Genomic DNA, 21,344 nt, shown 5'->3' with positions numbered 1-21,344 from the left:
TTTTCTGTGTAGCCCTGGTAAGTGTGGAACTTGCTCTGTACACCAAGTTGACCTTGAATTTATAGAAATCTGCCCGCCTCTGCCTCTGTTTCCCAAGTGCTGGGATTAAAGGTGTGCACTACCACTGCCGGCTCCTTCTTTTCTTAATTCCAGGTCCACATCATAGCTGAATTAATGTGCCTGCATTTCTTCACTTGGTAAAAGCTGTAACTGAGTATCTACCTTGAAATCTACAGTGCACAGAATAAAAGCAGTGGTGACAGGCATGAATCACACCCACCAGCAAACTCCACTTCAGAGAACTGCATTGGATAAAGTTGTGCTGGGCTTGGGGTAGAGATTCACAACTTCTCTGTGGTGAGGCTGAACACAAGAAAGTGAACAGGATGCTGTCAACTTTAAGCCTTGGGAGGAAATGGAAGAGATGTGACAACACCGTGGAAGACAGTTCTATGTCTGACTAGCATCTGGGGAGTCCTGATTCTGCAACTACAGTGGAGTGCAGTCTGAAAAGAAACTAAGAAGAAACATAAAAGCTCTTCTAATACTGCAACAAAGTAATGCAGTGCAGAGCATAGCAGCAGAGCGATGTAAGGTACATTCTTCAACTCTCTGACACAGCTGACTCCCATATGAGACAGCTCCACAGCTAGTGAGCCAGGACTCCCCTTACTGCTGGATGCCTCCTCTCCCCTGTTTTAAACTGTGAAGACCATTCCTGTCTCGGAAGCCATCTGGAGTTTCTCTTGCATTTATATCATGGTTTCAATTCTCAGTCAGGATGACAGTGACTATTCAACAGTAAGTTAAATGCCTGTGCTGTGGCACATTCTGGGTCCTGCTCTGCAGTGTTTAATGCTCAATCAATAGCTGACACAAGTGTTATATAGATTAAGAATTATTTTCCACCAGGCAGTGGTGGCGCACACCTTTAATCCCAGCACTTGGGAGGCATAGGCAGGCGGATTTCTGAGTCTAAGGCCAGCCTGGTCTACAGAGTGAGTTCCAGGACAGCCAGGGCTACACAGAGAAACCCTGTCTCGAAAACAAACAAACAAACAAACAAACAAAAAACAAAAAAAAAAGCCAAAGAATTATTCTCCTATTCATAATCCAAGCACTCTTATAGCCATGTTTGTTGTGTATTCTCTTACCATGAGGCACTCAGTGACCAGGAAGGAAATCAAAAATCTACTGAATTTGCTTCTTCATAGCTTGTCTGTCAGTTCCAGGACTAACCCAGCCTAAAACCACAATGCCTCAGCTCTGAAGGGATCATGCAGCTGCTAAGACATGTTCAGGAAAACCAACACTACTACCAACTGCATTAATTATATTCAAAGAACATAACTAGGTAAATGCTTTTTAAAGGTAGTTTTAAATTATAAAAATATGAAAAATAAAATATACACTTCTACCATTCTTTGCTATTTTTGGTGGGATGAGGGTCAAAATTTGTATTTAACTTGTAACTCAACCTTGCAGACAATTCTATCTGCCAAGAACTGTTTCAGAACACTTCCCAGTCACTACCATGTATAACAGTCAACCAGGATACCAGCAACATTTTCAAAATCAGTTTCCTTTGAAGATGGCATCGTTCTGTAAGGTAGCTGAGGAGCCCAGAGGCCAACAACGCTAAGCAACAGCTGAGAAGGTGCTCGTCTAAGTGCCCGCACCATCATGGTCACCATGTCAAGAGCAATGCAGCAGTGCTGGAAATGAAGGCAAGTTCCACATGTGCGCCCACAGGAAGTTCCTGTGATGTGCACTCTGTGGTGTGCCAAATGGCTCTGAATAACTGTCCAATGTGCCAGCTTCCATCTCTACTCCCAAAACCTGGGTAGTCCTGGGGCAGGGTAACAAGTTCCTGGGCAACAGCCAGGACTAACCCAGCAAATCACTTCCCAGGTGGACGGGACCGCTGGGAGGAGCAGAAAGAAGGGCACCTGGCTAGCACTTCTGATGCACCACCCTCTGCTCTTTAGCTGCCCACAGCCTACATCCCACTCACCTGGATGCCAAGCATCACCAGTGCCACCTTACCTTCCCCAAATTCATCAAATTCATGAAATCGGTTTCTGTCAAGCTTACTGCAACATGTACAGCTAAAGAGATGAGGGACCCCTTACCAGTTGACCCCATACCCCCTCACTCAGTGGGTTGGCTTCTCCTGTACCCTAGTGGGTATTGATTCTTGCAGCAAGGTGTAGCCAGGCAAGGCCTGTCTACTTTACATCCTCTCTAAAATGACCATAACCTGAAGTTCTTTTCCAAGACTGGCCTCCCCTGAAATATTAACTCTGCCTCATGCAATTTCAAAGACCTGCACCTTTCTTCACGGCCCATCCAGTGTCTAATGTCATTCTCTCATTACAAACAAACAACCCAAAACCAGTTGTCAACATCCTCACCCTGTCTCTGAGTAGTAGTAGTAGTAGTAGTAGTAGTAGTAGTTAATTGATAAAAAGCTTGATTGATGCTTTTAGAAGACACAGATTCCTTTGCAGACATGTACAATCAGGTATGTGTCTAGGATTTTAGACTTATGTCCTCCCATTACAGATTGTACCCCTTGAATCTAAAGACTCATTCTCCAACATGGCATTTCCATAAAATAGGAATTGAATTGTTTCTTATACTCCTACTATGTGATCTCCAAGGGCACCAGATGTCTCCACATCATATAACCATGTCTTCCACTGTAGCTGCATCTGTCACTCAGCCCCATGACTGCAAGAGCTGTGCTGCAGCCTCTCACCCACCATAAGACACCAGTGCCCAGAGTGTATAGGCATCAGGCTGGTGTGGGTGCCGGTCCAATCCCCTCACTTCCAAGGCACTATGGATGGCACAGGGAAGCTTAATAGCCATCAATCAGCAGCACCAGTATAGTACCAGTAGGGTGCCATACTTTCCAGATGTCCGATCCACACTGCCAGGTTCCCCGGTGAGCACACAGCCAAACGTTCTAGTCACTTCCACCGTGTCCAAAGCAGTGGTGACCTGACCTCTGGAGACAGCAATAAACTCCCATGAAAATCAGGACATTCATTTTATTCCGAAGCCTTCAGGCACTTACAAATTAAAGTCAGAGTAACAAACCTAATGCCAACCTGGCAGTGTACCAGGTGTTTTGGGTTTTCTACAATGTCACAAAGGCAAGTTGCTTCAGTACATAAAACATTGAGTTTTTGAACTTTACACATGCTCTGGTTTTTTTCTTTTTTTCCCCAATAATTTTTACTCCATACTCATAGGCAGGTAATAGAATTTGATACATCATGAAAATCCACATCAACTGCAATAAAGGAAATAGTCAAGATATCTGAAGTACTAAATTATATAGAACAAGCTCCCAAAGAGCAAGCGCACACATTTTTCCCATGATGAGGAGGAAGCAGCCTCAGTGTGACAGGCAGCGTAGCCATGCCAGGGTGAGCATGGGGTGGAGTCGCTTAGATGGAGACTTTGAAACAATCTATGCTCATGTGCTCTTACATGGTGGGGAGAGGAAAAGGGTGTGTAAAAGAGGGGATGGGGATAAGTTCAATCACAAGGGAGTCTAGATAAAATAAAAACCAAATGAATGGTATTTATCATGCTGGGCATTTAGCCGAAAAGATAATTGGCCTTAAAATAAATTAGGAAGCAAGCTTACTTTCTCAAAAGACATGAAAAATAAGCGTACGGACAGATCTGAGACAGGGACCTCTGGCACTGTCCACTTTTCAAGTTCCACGGAGTCACAAAGACAAAACCTAAAGAAGCAAAGAGCTTAAAATTCCTCCCCTCCCTGCCCACCTCCAGAAACCTGTCAGTTCTCAAGCCATAAAGAGCAGCTAACTGGGCTGGCGAGATGGCTCAGCGGGTAAAAGCACTGACTGTTCTTCCAAAGGTTCTGAGTTCAAATCCCAGCAACCACATGTTGGCTCACAACCACCCGTAATGGGATCAGAAGCCCTCTTCTGGTGCGTCTGAAGACAGCTACAGTGAATTACGCGGGGGCGAGCAGGGCTGGAGCAAGCAGGGCGGGCCATGGGGGAGCGGGGCCGGAGAGCAGCCACACACATGATGGCTCACAGCCATCTGTACAGCTACAGTGTATTCATATACATAAAATAAATAAAATAAACCTTTAAAAAAAAGAGAGAGAGAGAGAAAGAGCAGCTAACTGGCAGGGCAGTGGTGGCGCACACAGGCGGATTTCTGAGTTCAGGCCAGCCTGGTCTACAGAGTGAGTTCCAGGACAGCCAGGGCTACACAGAGAAACCCTGTCTCAGAAAACAAACAAACAAAAAGGAGCAGCACACTGGAAGACAAACTGTTATCCCACTGACCATCAAGCATGGTCATGTGACTTCAACTTCTATACCTTTCCCTTATAGATTTTTACTTTGTCCACTTTGTCTTGTGGCCAGTATCCTAGCAGATGAAGTATGAGCAGACAGGATATGTATTACTTCTGGGCAGATCCTGAGTTAGCAGCATTCTTTGCTCTCTGTCAGGAAGCCAACAAGGAGAGGCAGAGGCTGCCTGCTCAGTTCCTGGGCTGGGGCAGGTGGAAAGAGAGCACTGCAAGTACACAGTCAGCCTCTACTATGAAGGAGGAGCATGCCCTGAATTCTGATAATGCAGCATCCTTGAGCCTAACTTGACTGCTGAGAGAGGCAACTGCAATACATTAAACAAGGCCAGTGGCCACCAAAAGGAAAAGAATGGGGCCAAAAAGGAGAGGGGGGAAGGGAGGGGAGGGGAGAGAGTGCAACTTTGTAAGAACTACAACCACGGGGCGGGCACGTGCATCTGATCATTGGACAAGCAACTATGTGCAAGGAGCAGCACAGAGACCATATGAGGCCAAAGAGATGGTTCACTGTGAGAGCACCTGCTAGACTTCTAGAGGTCTTGGGTTCAGTTCCTAGCACTCACAGCAGCTTACAACCATCTTTAATTCCAGTTCAAAGAGATCTGATACCCTCCTCTGGCTTCTGAAGGCATCAGGCATGCACTTGGTACACAAACATATATTAAAATAAAATAAAATACAAATAAAATAAATAAATCAAAAACAAAACAAAAAAAAACTTAAATCACTACTATAATATTTTTTTAAAAGATGACTCACTATGACCCAGAAGATATATTTTAAAATAACACCATGAAAGTAACAGGAGAGGAGATCTCTCCTCTGCTCAGGGCAAATTACATTCTAACACTAAGTGCTCTTTGAAGATGAAACAAACTATCAGAACCTGCTCAGATAACAGGAAGTCCTTAAGGAAGGCGTAACCTCAAAAGATGGATGTTACAGACCAGAATCCTTGGAGTGGGCTGGGAACTATCAAGTTGAAGCCACTCTAAAAATAGCAATTCTTGCTGCCCTTCCCTAGGCTGTGAGGGCAGTCAGCCAAACAGAGAGCTCTCATCATGAGAAAGGGGTGTGCTGGGCCAAGGCCCACATCACAGTTGGTTAGGTGATAGAGCTGAGGCCCAAAGCACTCCTGTCTCTGCAGGTAATAAAGAAAGGATTTCCAGAAATGAATCTCTGTTTAAAAAAAAAAAAAAAAAAACCACAAAGCTATAAGCAGAGCCACTCTCTGCCTGATGCCGTTATGCAAATGTTCGAACAAGTACCTTGTTGTTCATTTGTTTCTAAATGGAGGAATGCTTCCAGCTGGAAGTGCATGCTGCAGGCAGGCAAACACTGAACAGTGACAGAAGCAATGAGTGTCTGAAGTCACACTGCTCACAATTTAAAATTGCTACAGAACATCAATAGAGTGGTGCTTCAGTATCAATCAACAGTAGTCCACAATGCAATGCTCTTCTGTGTAAAGATGGCAGGACCGTTTAGCTCCGGCAGTGAAGCTATCTTTAATGAGTCACTGCAGTGACATCACTGTTAGCCTTTCACAGAGATCAATTTATACAGCCCCTTCTCAGACCTAAGTAAGAGCCTTTCGAAGAAGTGAATGGAACTGCCTTCTAACTGAGGATCTTTGCACCTTAAAGAAAAGCAGGATAAATCAGTTATTCAAGCTTTGCTGATATATCAACTAAAACAGTAAGTTAGAAAGTGCACAAGCCCTGCTGCTGAGCTGTCCTGTTTTTATGACAGGAACTCAGAACTCAGGCTGGAAAGCCAGCTGACCTCCCATGGGAACAAACAGAAAAGCCCAACAGAAACAGCAGGAAACAGACTGAGAGAGCTCCAGCCAGTGATGCAAAGGATGGAAAAGGCTTACAAGCAGGGAGTTTTCATTCACAGAATGCAGCCACCTCAGGATGGAAGGAAAGTGAGTGACTATTTTATATAGAACCGCAGCCACAAATTTCTCACAGGACCTGAATTACCCGGGTAACTGCCCAGGGCAGAGGAAAAAACCAGGTCATCAAGTGCTTGCTTAGGTAAAGGCTGCTCTGCTTGCCATCTTAGAACTGACCCCCACAAGAGGTCCAGATGGGCACCTCTGCCACTATTTTAATAGAACAAAATGATGAAATTTACATGAAAATAATAATTATTGACAGAGTATGTGAAGTACATTACACACGTTAACTGAAGGTGCCTGAACCCCATCCCCCACTAGCAGGCTGCTCATCTAAGGCTGAGTGCTGACAGACTCTCACCAAACTGAGACCCAAAGTTTACTGTACATCACAATTAATTTTCTTAAAAAATAATGGTTCAATTTGGCCCAGGCTTTAGTTCCCATCATAAATTCTAAAAGCATGCATCCTGGGGTGGTGGTGACACACGCCTTTAATCCCAGCTTTTAAGAGGCCGAGGCAGGTGGATTTCTGACTTCGAGGCCAGCCTGGTCTACAGAGTGAGTACCAGGACAGCCAGGGCTACACAGAGAAACTCTGTCTCGAAAAAACAAACAAACAAACAAACAAACAAACAAAAAATCATGCACCCTGAATAAGGAACTCAGATGCAGATTTAAGCTGAGCCAAGCTTTAGTTCCTATCATGAATCCTAATGCATACACCACCCTGAATAAGGAACTCAGATACACATCCTTTCACTTAGTTTCCTAGTCTTCTAATTTTCTACCAACCAAGAAAAATGCTAGCAAACAGGACTAAGAAAAAGTTATGTTTTTCTGGGAGGAGCTAATCATCTAAGAACACAGTGAGTTACAACATTAAAAAGATGTTTGCTTACATCCCCTAGAAGCCTACTTTAAAAAGCATGCTCGATGAGCCCTTGTAAGACATACAACTGTACAAATAGTAATGTTCCCTATTCTCCCCCAAATGCGTTTTGGGTGTGCTTTTGTTCTTGTTTACTTGGCAGGGGTACAAAGAATTGCCAAATACTTCATTGATTATCTGATCTTCAATCAATGCTTCTTTAAATGAGGGGCATCTTTGCACAAAAATGCCGAGCAAAGTAATGTTAGGACCGAGCTGTTTAGTACGAAGGTCTTTTTAAGGGACTCAGACAGTGTCACTTAGTGCCTTCTAGCTATCACCCTAGCCAGCAGCTGGAGTATGAATTTAACAGTACTGCAAGGTCCTTCCATTTTGATGACCTTGGAGCATCATTTACAGACTCCAGAGAGGAAGGGAACATTGATTCTCACTGAGGCTTTTAACTGGGCCATTCTTAGTCATCTGTGTCTCCCCAAAAACCACTGAGAGCCTGGGTGAGAGTCCTGTAGCAGGAGGGAAGGAGGCAGGCACTCCCACACTGTGTTGGAGAACACTCAGGGCAACATTCTTCAGTCAACTCTGCAAGAATGTGGCACCAACCTAAATGACAGCCATGAGTTATAACTCATGAATAAAGCACAGCCCATGAACTGTTTTAAGAACAGCCCTCTAAAAACCCTAAGGATCCCAGGTTGGCCTTGAGCTCCTTACCCTCTGGCTTCTACTTCTGGAGCCATATAGCTGCAGGTGTGTGTTTATGTATGTGAGTAGGTCTGCAGGGCAGAGGAGAGAGGAGGATATTGTGGGGGTGGGGCAGAGGAAGAGGGATGACTGCATCACAGACTGCCAACTAGTAGGAGAAGAAATGGTGACATTTCAAATCACTATTACAGAGGTAATGGTGATAATGATTCTGACAAGGATGGTCAGTAGGTGCTAAAAGCTAGTGAGTGGGCTTTAGAAGAAGGAAGACTCCACAATCCCACTGTGTCTGCCACAACTTACAAAAACCAATCGGGCCGACCAGGAGCTCAGTTGGCAAATTTCTAATTAGAAGGAAGAAAGCTGACAGAGAACACCACTCCAACCAACTGACTACAGGCTCTGCCTGTGTCAGATGCTGTAACTCTCAGAGGAGGTACAGCCTCACTTCCATGCCATTCTTATTAAAAAGAGTAAGTCCAATCAATTCACCAGAAACTACCTGAAACTGAGGAGCCAAGCTAAGGCCTCACTCATCACCAACAGCAGCATCTGCAAGAGAAAGGACTTTCCAGATCTGAAGAGCTGTGAAACTAAACAATGAATTATCATGCACTGTCATGAATTAGCTCCTCAACACCTTGGGAGAAACAGAGCTGTCAAACCCACAGCATCTCAATGAAAGTGAGGGTTACAGGAGACTGTTTTATCACTTCTGTGATCCTGGGCTTACATGAGAGGGCCGACTTGACTTTAGGAAGGTGTCCTTAGTTTTCAAAGAGTAAAAAAAATGACACTGAAGCTAAAGACTGAACATTCAGACTGGGAGGGGATGCAAGGGATCTTTGTGCTGCCCTAAACTTCTCTAGGAGGGGATGCAGGGGATCTCTGTGCTGCTTCTAAACTTCTCTAGCAATATAAAACAAAAGGAGATATAAAAGCGTAGCTCTCACATTGCAGATGACCCCGTGTCTAAAGCCCAAGTAAACTCTGGGCGCCCTGAGCACAGAGTGAGGCCACGGCCCCTTTCTTACCTTTCTAACAGATTGTGGATTGCTTTGAAGAGCAGCGTCCTACATTCATAGGAAAGGCCATTTTCCCAGAGTCCTTCTTCCACAACTGAAAAGAAACAAGAAAAAAGAAAAAAAAAAGAACCAGTAAAAAGGACATCCAAATAAAAAGAAACTTTGACACATTTTTCCAATGCAAAGTTAATGAGCTAATTCAAAGGGTTTCATGTCAGTCTCACAGAGAACAGGAAGGGAGCAGTAAATGCTGTCCTCAGAGGAAGATAGGAATGCAGGAAAGAACAGGGTTCAGCTTCCCCGGGGCTTACAGGGCCATGCAGGCCCACCAGCCTCTCCAGCCTTCAAAGTGCAAGTCATTTCTGATACTCTCAGGACAACTTTCCCAAGTCTCAAAGATTAATTCTGAGCAACTTCTATTTTAAAAATAACAAAGATACCATAAAGTAATACCTAGGCAATTCCCAAAAGTATCTGAAAAGTATACACAGCTGTTTGACTGGAAGTCTATCTAGATGGGATTTTTTAAAGAATTTAGATGTTGCTAAAAATTAACTCTTGCTACAATATTAAACTGTTTCCTGGACTTATAATTTTATAAATGCTGAACATTTGTGTATCCTTTGAAATAAGCTATGCCATGGACCCACAAGTAAGTATCTCTAAAAGAATCCAATGCTCATGCAGGCCTAAAGCTCTTTTTCTTTTCATAATTATATAAGGGGAAGCTCCAAAATAGAGGATTTCCTTTTAAGTTAAATTAGCTTGACTCAGGACAGGGGAAAAGGAGCAGACACCGGGAGGTGGGGGCAGGTGGAGTCTCTGACTTCATCTGACTTAACCTAGAATCTGGGGAGGCTGGGGTGGTGATGCAGCTACACTGCTCAGTAGACTTAGATTCTACTGAGTGGAAAGGAAACCTAGAGACTGGGGACAAAGGCAATGGTCACAAAGTCTGTGGGAACCTACAGGCACGGGGCAGTCTCTTCATGAAACCCACAAGTCATTCAGTGATAAATACAACATTTTAAATCTAGACTCCAAGCTTCCCAGTTAAACATTAATTCTGTATAAATAAAAAAAGTAGTATGAAAACTGCTTTATAGGCTGTATTTATCAATTTAAATGTTTTTGGTATCAGAAGAAAAAGACACAAGAAATCAAATAGCTCTGTACACACACACACACACACACACACACACAAGTGCGAGTGGAAAGTGTCAATCAAAACAAAGAATCCCTAAAAATGCAAACACTGCCCTCCAGCTACAGTAACTATTACAGGCGGGCAAATTAAGAATGGCAAATAGAAGCAAGCCGGCCTCAGCTGTGGTGTGCAGACCCAGGCTCCTGGCAGTGGTACCTTGCTGTGGTGGTAAAGCTGTGCTTGGGATCTGTTTAAAGTGCTGTCATAAGTGACAGCTTTTGAAATACCATCCTCATTCAGATAAAGTGTAAAAAGTACTAAACATTTTTCAGAAGACACTGTTTTATTAAAAACAAAACTAAATAGCAATAATTACTGCTAAGCATCCAAATACTCAAAATCCTCACAATTTATAACTTTTTCCAACTTTTAAAATGTGTCTTACAGAATTAGCATGCTTTTTTAAGAGAAAGGCCACATAAAAGGTTCCATGTGCTCAGGTGTCAATGTGGCAAATTACCAACGGAGCAGTGTGGAGTTTCCCAAGAGACACCGCCCTGCTCCATAAGGGAGAGTGATGAGGGGGAGGTGCCCAGGAGGGTGGGGAAGGGCCACAGCACCCTCTCCTGCATCCCTCAATCCCCACTGTGTGCAGAGGAACAGGCTTCCCCTGAGCACGGATCACACTGCAGTAAGGGCTGGAATGAGTATCTAGCCTTCAGAAACACTTCTGACTCCCCCAGTGCTTTTAACCTCAGGCACCAGAACTACTACTATCCGGAACACGGATCTCAGCAAGCACACTGACCTCAGCCACTAAAACTACTGAAAAGCAAATTTTGTTTGAACCCTACAAACACAAACATTTAAAAAGCAAGAAGCCGGAGAGGAAGTCCCTTGTTAGATCTGCTGTGGCACATGGACAAGGGGCAGGAATCTAACGGGAAACTGAGGATCTATCTGTTCCTTGCTTCTTTCTTTTGTTTTTTGTTTGTTTTTTTTTTCTTTTTGTTTTCAACTCTGCTGCCCAATGCATAAAACGAACAGTCTTACAAACTAAACTCTCCAATTCTCACATCTACTTCCTGAGAACTATAAAATAAACAGGCACTGCAACAAGACAAACTTAATCAACTTCACCTATGGACTGTGCCAAATAATACTTAAAGATCTCAATTTTTGATATATCTGATTTTTTTTTAAATTGACTTAACAAAAAAATGAGTAACAAAGTGGCACAATGTCACATTAATTCTGAAATATAGCATCATACCCATAAAAGAATCCAATTACACACAGTATCACTGACTGATCACCATGTTGATGCCATTGATTGCCTTGTAAAATCTATTTGAAGTCATTAATAACTAAATGAACTTATTTATATCAAATCAAACCTACTAGGTACACGCTCTCTTGAACTTGTGGATGTAGAACACTTGGTATCACTTAACAAATCTATATCAGAAATGCATTTAGCTTGCCAACTGTCATTTCATCAGTCAAATATGGATCAGAGGATAAAATGGTAGGGGTAGAAGACAGATGTAGAAGCACTGTTTGTTCTGAGCTATCTGTAACGTTAAAGGATAACAACCCTGATGATGCTCAGCAGACAGAAGCATGGCTGTGACATGCGATCTCACCAAGCTAAGGTCTTCCTCAGGTACCTCTAACAGCATGGGTCCTCCGCCAGTTGCAGGATAACCAGAATTTTAATGAAGGTTTTCCTCAGCGCTGTGGCAGCTGAGGCGTGACCCATGTTAGCATTTCAATGGATCACAGGACTTGTGTAAAGTGAGTAAATTTTCAACTAAAGGAGGTCAGAGAATGAGATTTCTAGATATACTGAGCAAAACCTTCAGAAGACAGCTGTGCGGAAAACAGGCACACATCCCTGTGATTGCTCACGCTGGAAGAGAAATCGTCAAGTGTTGCACCGCACTGACTTCCAAACCCCAGCGCATCCCCACTCACCATTCTTTTTAAGCATGTTAGAATGAGTATTACCATTTTATCTTATGCTCTTAATGCAAAACTGGACAAGGGTCTGGAAGGGCAGCCCCCACCTGGCAGAGACCTCTGGCTCCTGGGAGGGCAGCCTGCACCTCACGGCTGACTCCAGTCTTCCTTTGTGAGCACACACCACTTAAACTTCTTAAGTTAGGCTGATGTTTACTAAACAACTACATGTTCAGAAATTACAAGGGATCAGCATGAGATATAAGTTAAATGGGGGGAGGTAGTTTTTGGTTTTGGGCAGATTATCACAGTTTAGCCCAGGCTAGCCTCAAACTCATGACGATCCTTCTGCTTCAGCTTCCAGATTTCAGAATTACAGGTATGAAGAGTATTCAATGTTAATGAAAAGCATGCATTGTAGTTGGTATACAGGATGCACACATATATGATATACATACATACAGCACAAATGTATATGATACACACATATGATTCAGTTAGGACAGTTTCACTTCAATCCGTCAATGCTTCAGATAACTTCCTCTAAGATGGTTTTGTTAGCCAACCCCTGGGTTTCAATGTTGCTCTCAATTCAACAGTAAAAATCAAAACCATTTCTTTCCTTTTCTTCAGAGGAGACCTGCTTTGAAACATAAACACTCAGGCTTGCTACTGAAATTCTGACAGGATAGGTCCCGACTTGCCTTTTACACTGCCGCTCCAACAGTGGCTGTTAGAGCTGTCACTGTGAGTGACCCCTACTCTGTCTTCTTGGCACTCCTTTCCCCTGACTCCAGCACAGCCAGTATGGCTGCTCTTGCAGCAATAATCTTACGGAGCATTTTACAGGAGGCTTAGCCCTGGCAGAGGGCACTGTCTGGCGTGACCACAGAACATGGAAACACGATTCATTAGACACGCCTGAAGAGATAACAATGCTGCTGCTTCTTGCTGCCTTTCAGTCCGCACATCAGCCTGAGACTAATGCTTTCTCGTTACTCAACAAGCACATTTACAGACAGGAAAAACTGTAATCACCTTTGATTAAGAGACGCCAGATTTCTCCTATATGAGCCAGCCATGGTGACATAGTAATTAGTTTGTAACTGACAGGTTAAAACAGCAAATGTAGCAAAAATAACATAGAAGAGGGAAGGGAGGGGAGAAAGGAGAGGGCAGAAGGAAAGAGAAAGAGCAAATAGAAGGTTCAGAGACCACTGTCTGCTCTGTGTGCCCTGCCTCTCTGAGAGATGGCACAGTGGCAGTCCACGGCACAGGACGAGAGCGGCCTGAGGTAGACACACCACATGCTCATTTCTGGGAAACAGTGGAAACTCTTTGGTCATGTTTCAGGTGAGTACGGTTGGCCTTTCTTTTCTGTGTGACTGACAGTTAGAGCAGTGTCGATCTCCATCTTCCTTTACCACACTTCTGCTGCACTTTCTCTCACCTAGCAAACTGCTTGTCTTCATTTACATAAACAATGTTCCAAGCTTTCTTTTTTAATGTGGATTTTAAAAATACTCCTTTGAAGAAAACCCAGAATGCAGAACAATTATACCCGCTCATCACTTGACCTAGAGTGCAGTTGGGAGCTTAAGTTCCCCCTGTGAGAGCAGAGGCCCTAACAGCAAGCAGTCATCCTGCTGCTTCCAGAAGTGAACAGTCCTTCCACACCCACCAGGCTGCACCCTTTGTGGGAGCAAGCAGGTGTGCTGCCTGCTAGCCATAGTTTGTGCAGACACTGGTACTTAACAGGAAAAAAAACACTTGCTACATGTGGAAATGAGTATAGTCAAAATAGTAGAAAGTACATTTCGAAGTTAATACTGTATATCGTTAGCTTTAAAAAAACAAAAACAAAAACTACTTTTTAGGTTTTCCATAACATTACTGTACTTTATATTACAAATGTGCTATAAAGCAAAAAAGAATTCACACACAAGAAGAGTGCAGTAGACACAAAGCGGATTCTGGAAAATAAAGATTAAGAAAATAAGCAAACAGAAACTTTGAATCATGAACAACTCTAGGGGCTGCAGAGTCAGTGCAGTGGTTAGGAGCACTTGAAGATCTTGTGGAGGACCCACGTTGGGTTCCCAGAACCATAAGGCAGGTCACAACCACCACTAATTCCCTGACACTCATGTGGTACGTAGTCATACACATAAATAAATCTAAAGCACAATAATTAACAATAACTTTTAAAAACATCCTTTAAAAACTTTGAGTACTAACCCAGCAGGCATGGGGCCCTCGCTCAAGCCAGTGCTTGGCCTCCTCCCCCTCCCCAGCACAAATACTAGAGTTCAGGGGGAAAGGGAGACCAAACGCACCTGTTTTACCCAGTCCAGCAAAACTTGAACAATTTTACACTGTCACATGGTTTGGAACAAGATACTCCACCAGGTCAGAAACTAAAACACCTGCAGCCTATCTCTTATGTGCCACTAAATGGACTTAGACTCAATGTTGAGGTCTCTAAGTGCTAATATTATCCAGAATCAGCCAAGGCAACAATTCGTACTCTCTACACATCCAAAGCTCCTCTTTTATTTTGTCCCTCTGTACTGTGTACAATCGTGAATATCCACTCCCAAAAAAGACTAATCAAATTATTTTCATAGGCTTCCTGTCTTTTTAGAAAAAAATAAAATTAATTATCAGTAATCAAATATGATGGCACTGTGTGAATATGAATTCAAGCATGCGCGCGCGCGCGCGCGCACACACACACACACACACACATACACACACACATACACACAAACTTTTTGGTTTAAATGTACTCTAGCAAGGAGAAGAATGTGTAACTCCCCCATTGAGTTAGTTTACTTTCTACTATCAGAACAAAATACCTTAGGTTCTACTTAAGGTGGGTTTCCATTTTGTTTTGTTTTGTTTTGTTTTTTCAAGACAGGGTTTCTCTGTATAGCCCCGGCTGTCCTGGAACTCGCTCTGTAGACCAGGCTGGCCTCGAACTCAGAAATCCGCCCGGCAAGGTGGATTTCCTTAGCTCAAGCTGTGGTAGGCAGAAAGTCCCCCTGATGTCATCATGTCAAGAGGGTAAAGACAAGAATGGGAAGAGAATATAGCAGACAGATCTGAGACTTACCCCTTCACAACACCTCTCTTCCAAGAGCTGGGGCCATGAGAACTGCTCTGATGATGGAAGGTGGATGCTCACAGAACCCCTCCTATTGGGCCTCAGCACACCTATCACACTGAGGACCAACATCCAACACAGGGCCACTTGGGTACACTTAGCAGAGTCAAGCCTCATGGTGCACATATCCTCAAGACTAGCTTAAGATTTCTCTACTCCTTTTTCTTTTCTCTGATGCTCAGGCTGGACCAAATTCAAAATCCTGCCTCGGCCTCCATAATGCTGGGATTCAGGCTACATGTAGCAAAGGGTAGCCCCAGTCACAGCTGCATCCATTTTAAATCATGAAGTTCTAAGGAGGTTTATGAGACGGACCACTACCAACATCCTGAAATGGAAACTTAGGATTCTTTGGAAAGTCAGTTGGGTGGTGGTTTGCTGGGGCAAACATGTGAAAGAACATTTCATTAAAGTGGACACAGGTGAAAGACTAGGGCAGACTCGTGAAGGAATGTTTAGCTAAGGAGACACAGGAGAAAGGATGTTCTGCCTAAACAAGCACGTGAAACGACAGGTGATAAGGGATTCTTCACTAACAACACACATTTACTGGTCCGCCTTACACTGCTGCATTTGTCCATAGAGAGAAACCAGAAAACTTCTGGTGGTGTGTTACAGTTTCTTGCAACTTCTGCGGACTCCAGCCCATTGACAGAGTAATGTCAGCTGAGACAGAATCATGTGCTGAGGGGAGACCCATGGAGGGTATAAACAGGACTCAATAGTGACGGAAAAGCAGCTTAGCTTGCTTATACAGGTAACTGGGCCACACTTGTGGGTCTCACATCTTTGCTCATCTTCCTTTCTCTGAGGCACAGCTGAGAACTTCTGGTCCCTCCTGCTGACTAGTGCAGAGGCTGGAGCCTGGCTGTCTCTGCTAGGTAGTGCCACTGCTTGCTATCTCGACTTCCGAACGGGACTGCTGGTGCATCTGTGAAGTGTTCTCCAGTGGATCCAGCTGCTGCTGCTAACCTGTGAACTGAACTGCCAATTTCCAGACAACGCAGATGGGAATTGCTCCAAAAAAACTTTCTTAACAGGTCCACTTCTCCTGTGTCCTTTCTTTTCCACTACTTCTAGTGGGTGGTGGGCTACAAGGGAGGTTAAAATGTTTAAGAACCATCATTAAAAATATGTTTTAAAAAAAAATTAACATCATTGCACAGTCCTAACAAGGCACCCACAGAGGATTTACGTTAAAAGATAGGAAGAATATACAAAGAATAAATTTACAATGCACTGGAGAAAGCAGGGGAATAGCCAGGACCAGAAAAGCAGAAAGCTAGGAAGGAGCTGCTGGCTCTGACCCCGGCTCTGGCTCTGGCTCTGGCTCTGACCCCGGCTCTGGCTCTGGCTCTGGCTCTGGCTCTGGCTCTGCTGCTTGGCTGGAGTCATGTGCACTTCAGGTCTTTCCAGCTCTGGCCCCACTGAACTGTCAAGGTGCACTGTGGTGTCAGCCTCTAGGACTAGTCCTTGTCAATCTCATAAAACCCACAACACAAACCAATACTGCAGTTAAATTGGCACGTGGTGGGCTAGCTTTGAAACTACGCATCATCTAAAATGGTTTCTTCATGCAGAGAAAAAAATGTATTTGCCAAATAATTAGCTTATATTACCTTGCTAATCACATGATGAAATTTTCTGTCAACTGATATGTGATACTAATTCTTCATCCCATGGTTTAAAAACTAGCTATGCTATTATAAAGTATACCAATCAAGAAGTTCTTCATTAGTGCTGACTATTTAACCTGAACCAATCAGGAAACTTTGAATTTTCTATAGTATTAGGGAACAGGCCAGGTTACTAAATAATTCATTTATTTTGCATACAATTTTCTGCATGTTACATACCAAAATTTTTAAACTTTAATCAACTGTGCTTCAAAAAGAATAAACACACATACAGAAGAATCCAACTTGCAAGCACAGTCCCGCCATGATGACTGGCCTTAACTGCACGCACTACGCAGCAGCCACATAATAAACACAGCTATGGCCATTCTAAGCTCTTAACTAAACACTTATAGTAAAACAGGCCTTGTCCACGGAACTCAATCATTAGGAAGCTTACTAATACTGGCAGAGAGATGCACTGCTCAACCAGCTACACCAAGTCAGAAAGCACCAAAAGAGGCCATCCTGAGTGTACCTGCCACCTGAGACCTGCCCCTTGGGTGACATTTGACTTCTACTTGAACTACACTAGCCTTTTGTCTCCAGCTTCACACACTGGGAACCTTCTCCTGGGCTGCTTCGCTGCTCCTCCTCCTCCAGCTACTCTTGCCTAAGCTACTAAGCCCCTTGAACAGCCCTTTCAACCTTTCCTCCCTTTGATCAGCCACAAACAACAATAAGAACCATGTATCTCTCACCTGTCTTCTCACCATCTGAAAGAGAACAACTTAGCCTGTACAAACACAAAATCTTCCACTAAGAAAAAAAAAATTGCAGCCAAGAAAAACACTCAATCCCATGTTACTCAGCCTGCATGCAGAGGTGTGTGTGTCCATGAGCTGGGCCATGTAGAGTCCACCACACGCTCCACCACAGAGCTACACCCCATGAAGTGAATCTCTTCAAGTTTACTGTGTTAAAACAGACAACTTTACTTTAATCCCAGCACTTGGGAGGCAGAGGCAGGTGGATTTCTGAGTTCGAGGCCAGCCTGGTCTACAGAGTGAGTTCCAGGACAGCCAGGGCTACACAGAGAAACCCTGTTTCAAAAAAAAAAAAAAAAAAAAAAACCAGACAACTTTAAGTTATGAGATCCTACTGTAGGAAGGCACGTTTCTAAATAATGTCACTAACTGTTCACCTTCCCTACACAGCACTGATTCTAGGCCCAACTCCACGGGCACCATTTACTATCAACAAGGAAGGGTACTTTGTCACTATCACTTCATAATGTCCCATCAATTATGGTTGGAAAAATTAAATTACAACACATCGGTAGAGTTGGCTGATGAGTTTTTTTTAATCCATATTCCACATTGCTGTGACACAGGATCAGCTACAGCCACACCTATAAAAGCTCAAGTAACTTTCCCCTTTTTTTGGAGAGGCAGGGGTGAAAAGACCCAATTAAAAAGGAAGGAAGGAAGGAAGGAAAGAGGGAAGGAAGGAAGGAAAGAGGGAGGGAAGGAAGAAGGGAGGGAGGGAGCAGAAAACCCTTCAGGGAAATACTACAGAATCACTGCCCACGGATCAACAGTTAACCTGATTTTCTTCCAAACCATCAGGATCAGTGTAACAACTGCCCTCAAATATCTCAATTTATTCATTTACATTAAATTTCTGTGATTCTTCAACAATTTTTAAAACTGAATTTGTGATTTTTAATCAAGCATAATTTAGATGTGTATGAATCGATTATAAATTTAATTTGGCAGACAATGTTTAAAAGGTTTATTTTTTATATGGGAGAACATTCTGAGATAGTTTATACTGTTAGTATAGCCATAATTTGAGATAGATTATAAATCCTTTAGTAGACCCACTTTTAAGAAGTGATAAGATGAAGCTGAGAGACACAGGCCACCCTCAAGTGATATTCTTCCATCTGCCTCCCTCCCCCATGGTGGCTCTGCATAAACAGGACATGAAGAACATTTACCTCAAGGTCCTTACCCAAGGCTCAACCCCACTAAGCGCCACAGTCCTACTTTCTCACAAGACCTCAGAAGAAACAAGAGACCCTGGGGTCGTAAGCAATGCTGGTTTTCCAGGGCAATAATCACATCTCTTTCTTAAGTGACAAAAACAGTCTAAACACTTTAAAACTCAGTCTCCTTTGAAAGTGACCATACCTGTATGAATTTAAGGAAAACATGAACAAACACAAACTACCTTGGCCACTCTGAAATAAAAAGTGTATGCTGCTTTGCTTTACTTCAAGTTAAGGGTATTTTTTAAATAAAGTTCTCCAGATTGCATAGTTTTAATTTTCCACTTTCTATAACAACCTGACCAAAAATTTCCTGGTGGTCAGATGTTCTGATGATGCTCTGAAACCTCATTCTCCAGAAAATAAGTGCCTCTGATAACATACTGACTTTTTCTGAAACTATCAATGAGCAGGTAAGGCCATTAAAACTGAAAGGCCATCTTAAAAGGCAAACTTGTCAAAGAGAATGAGGACATCCAGGAAGCCTGGTTCTCACACACTGAGCTCCGGGCACAGCCTTTTCCCTCTGAGTGGCAGCAGACAGAACCATGAGGGTGGAGGACAGGAGGAGATGCTGATCAATGAGCGCATGCAAGCAACAGGGCCGTCAGGGTGGCTGCGCATTGTCTGATGTGAGTGAGGATGCTGAACAAGGTAAAGTTTCTACAGCAAGAAAGAAATAACCAGAAAAATAAACAGAAAAGAACAAATGTACCTGATGCTTGGAAGTGTAATTTTTCACTTAAATATTGAAAAGCATGCATTAGCTAAATGCCATAGCCTTACACAAACACTGATTAAAAGTTTCCATCCCGGGTTGTTGTCAGGTCTTATAACTCAGGAAATGCTCAAAGTGTGGTTTCCTTGTGCACAGTGTGCTCCTTACAGCTCCTGACTCTGCATTAGATGACCAAAGCATCCGGTCTCCAGTTGTCTCCAGACAATGCCAAATATCCCTGGGACTCAAGCTGTCCCAGCGTGAGAGGCACTGGAGAGAGGCTGAAGTTGCACTCACTGGATCCTACTGTTTATTTTGGGGGAAAAGGGAGGAATAAACTAGGAAAGAGAAGTGTTTATGGAAATTAAACATAAATAAGGATAATCTGTATGTATGCAACAGTTAAGAGCAAATTATTTCCAAAAGAGATATGTTATCTCAAAATCTCATGGACACACTTGCAGACTGCATAAGGAACGAGGAGGGCAATCACCATTAGTCAAGGAAATAGGCTTCACTTTACCACACAGAAAAATGTGTGACTCTGCACAGACCTGTATACAGCCAGACTGATGTCCACAAGCTTGCCAGACAGACAGTCTCAGCTGGGCACTGCTCAGGTAATTATCAACTTTACAAACACTGGAAGACCTTCACTTTTCTACATGTATAGATAAGTACATAACATGTGTTCATTCAAAGTCTCAGTGTCACAGTTTAGAAAGATCAGTACCAAAACAGTGTTAGCGTGTCTCTCTATCTCACTCACAGCCCTGGGGAGGCTTGGCTGTCCTTCTGCAGTGTATCTGGTGCAATGTTACTATCAAAGTCCCAAACACAAACTCTCTGGGAGAGTCAGGGGAAGGTCTTTTAGGATATCATAGCACAGTGGCATTCTGAGATGTCCTGTACTCAAACTAAACATGCTATTTGCATAGACAAATGCGTTTCTTGCACCCAGTTTTTTCTGATCTGTACTACCTGCCAAGAAAGGAAAGAATAACCCAGCTAGAAGGAATGGGCTCAGCATCACTGCTGTGACGGTACGATTGTCCTGTTGGAAAAAAAACTTCAGCTAGAGATGCTTCAAAGTCTGCTTTCCACTGAAAGCACATCCACAGAGAAACAGCACAATCCCTGCAAATCTCAGAGAGAGCAATGAGAAAGTGGCACAATTTCTCACAACTAAGAGGCAACAAGACGTTCAAAGTCATGGTCAGTTTCTAGCAGGTATTTTCAAACATCCATGGTGCATCCACAAATGCAGTACTATCTTGTCAGCCATGGCTGAGCATCCTTCTCCTTGCACCTCCAGGACAAAAGACTCAAGCTTTATCACTGTGGAGACCAGATCCTACCAGTCAGGACTATCTGTGCGCACACAAAAGCTAAGCTCAGCATGGTAAGCTACTCCACATCCCCTGTGGTGCCCTGGACTCCCTGGATACCTAGGCATAAGTATTTTCTGACACAAGTACTTTCCAAAACTCACAGTCACAATACAACTCACCTTGTGTGTTCTTAAGACACTGCCACTCTATCAAGTGCTAACTGTGTTTGTTCCTGCTCCCGAGTCTAGGTGGCTCCCTGTACTGCCTCAACAAGAAAGAGAGTAACAGATTTTGCAGTAGCAGTCTGCAAGTCTGGAGCCTAAAACCGTCAGGAGGTTCATTCTTAAAGCACAGCCATGCGAAAGGTGAAAGGCGACTGAGGCCACAAGGAAAAACAGCATGTGCTGATTTCTCCATGCTGGTGCAGCTGACATCCAGGGAAGTTTATCTGACCACGAAC

At 43.4% G+C, this 21,344-nt stretch overlaps 1 protein-coding gene across 4 annotated transcripts in view; it reads right to left on the bottom strand.

Moving 5' to 3' along the window:
- The window catches only part of Med13l (mediator complex subunit 13L), a 226,670-nt gene that overhangs the window by 95,402 nt on the left and 109,924 nt on the right, over positions 1–21,344 (bottom strand). For 3 of the 4 annotated variants that reach the window (XM_031337649.1, XM_031337650.1, XM_031337648.1), the window contains exon 3: positions 8,901–8,985. The exons of the other annotated variant lie outside the window; for it this stretch is intronic. In XM_031337649.1, the coding sequence (XP_031193509.1) occupies positions 8,901–8,985 (85 nt within the window). The remainder of the gene's footprint in view (positions 1–8,900; positions 8,986–21,344) is intronic. 4 annotated transcript variants of the gene reach the window in all.

This window comes from Mastomys coucha, unplaced genomic scaffold (assembly GCF_008632895.1).
Source record: "Mastomys coucha isolate ucsf_1 unplaced genomic scaffold, UCSF_Mcou_1 pScaffold22, whole genome shotgun sequence".
Lineage (NCBI taxonomy): Eukaryota > Metazoa > Chordata > Mammalia > Rodentia > Muridae > Mastomys > Mastomys coucha.
This window is presented reverse-complemented; position numbering and strand designations above follow the sequence as displayed.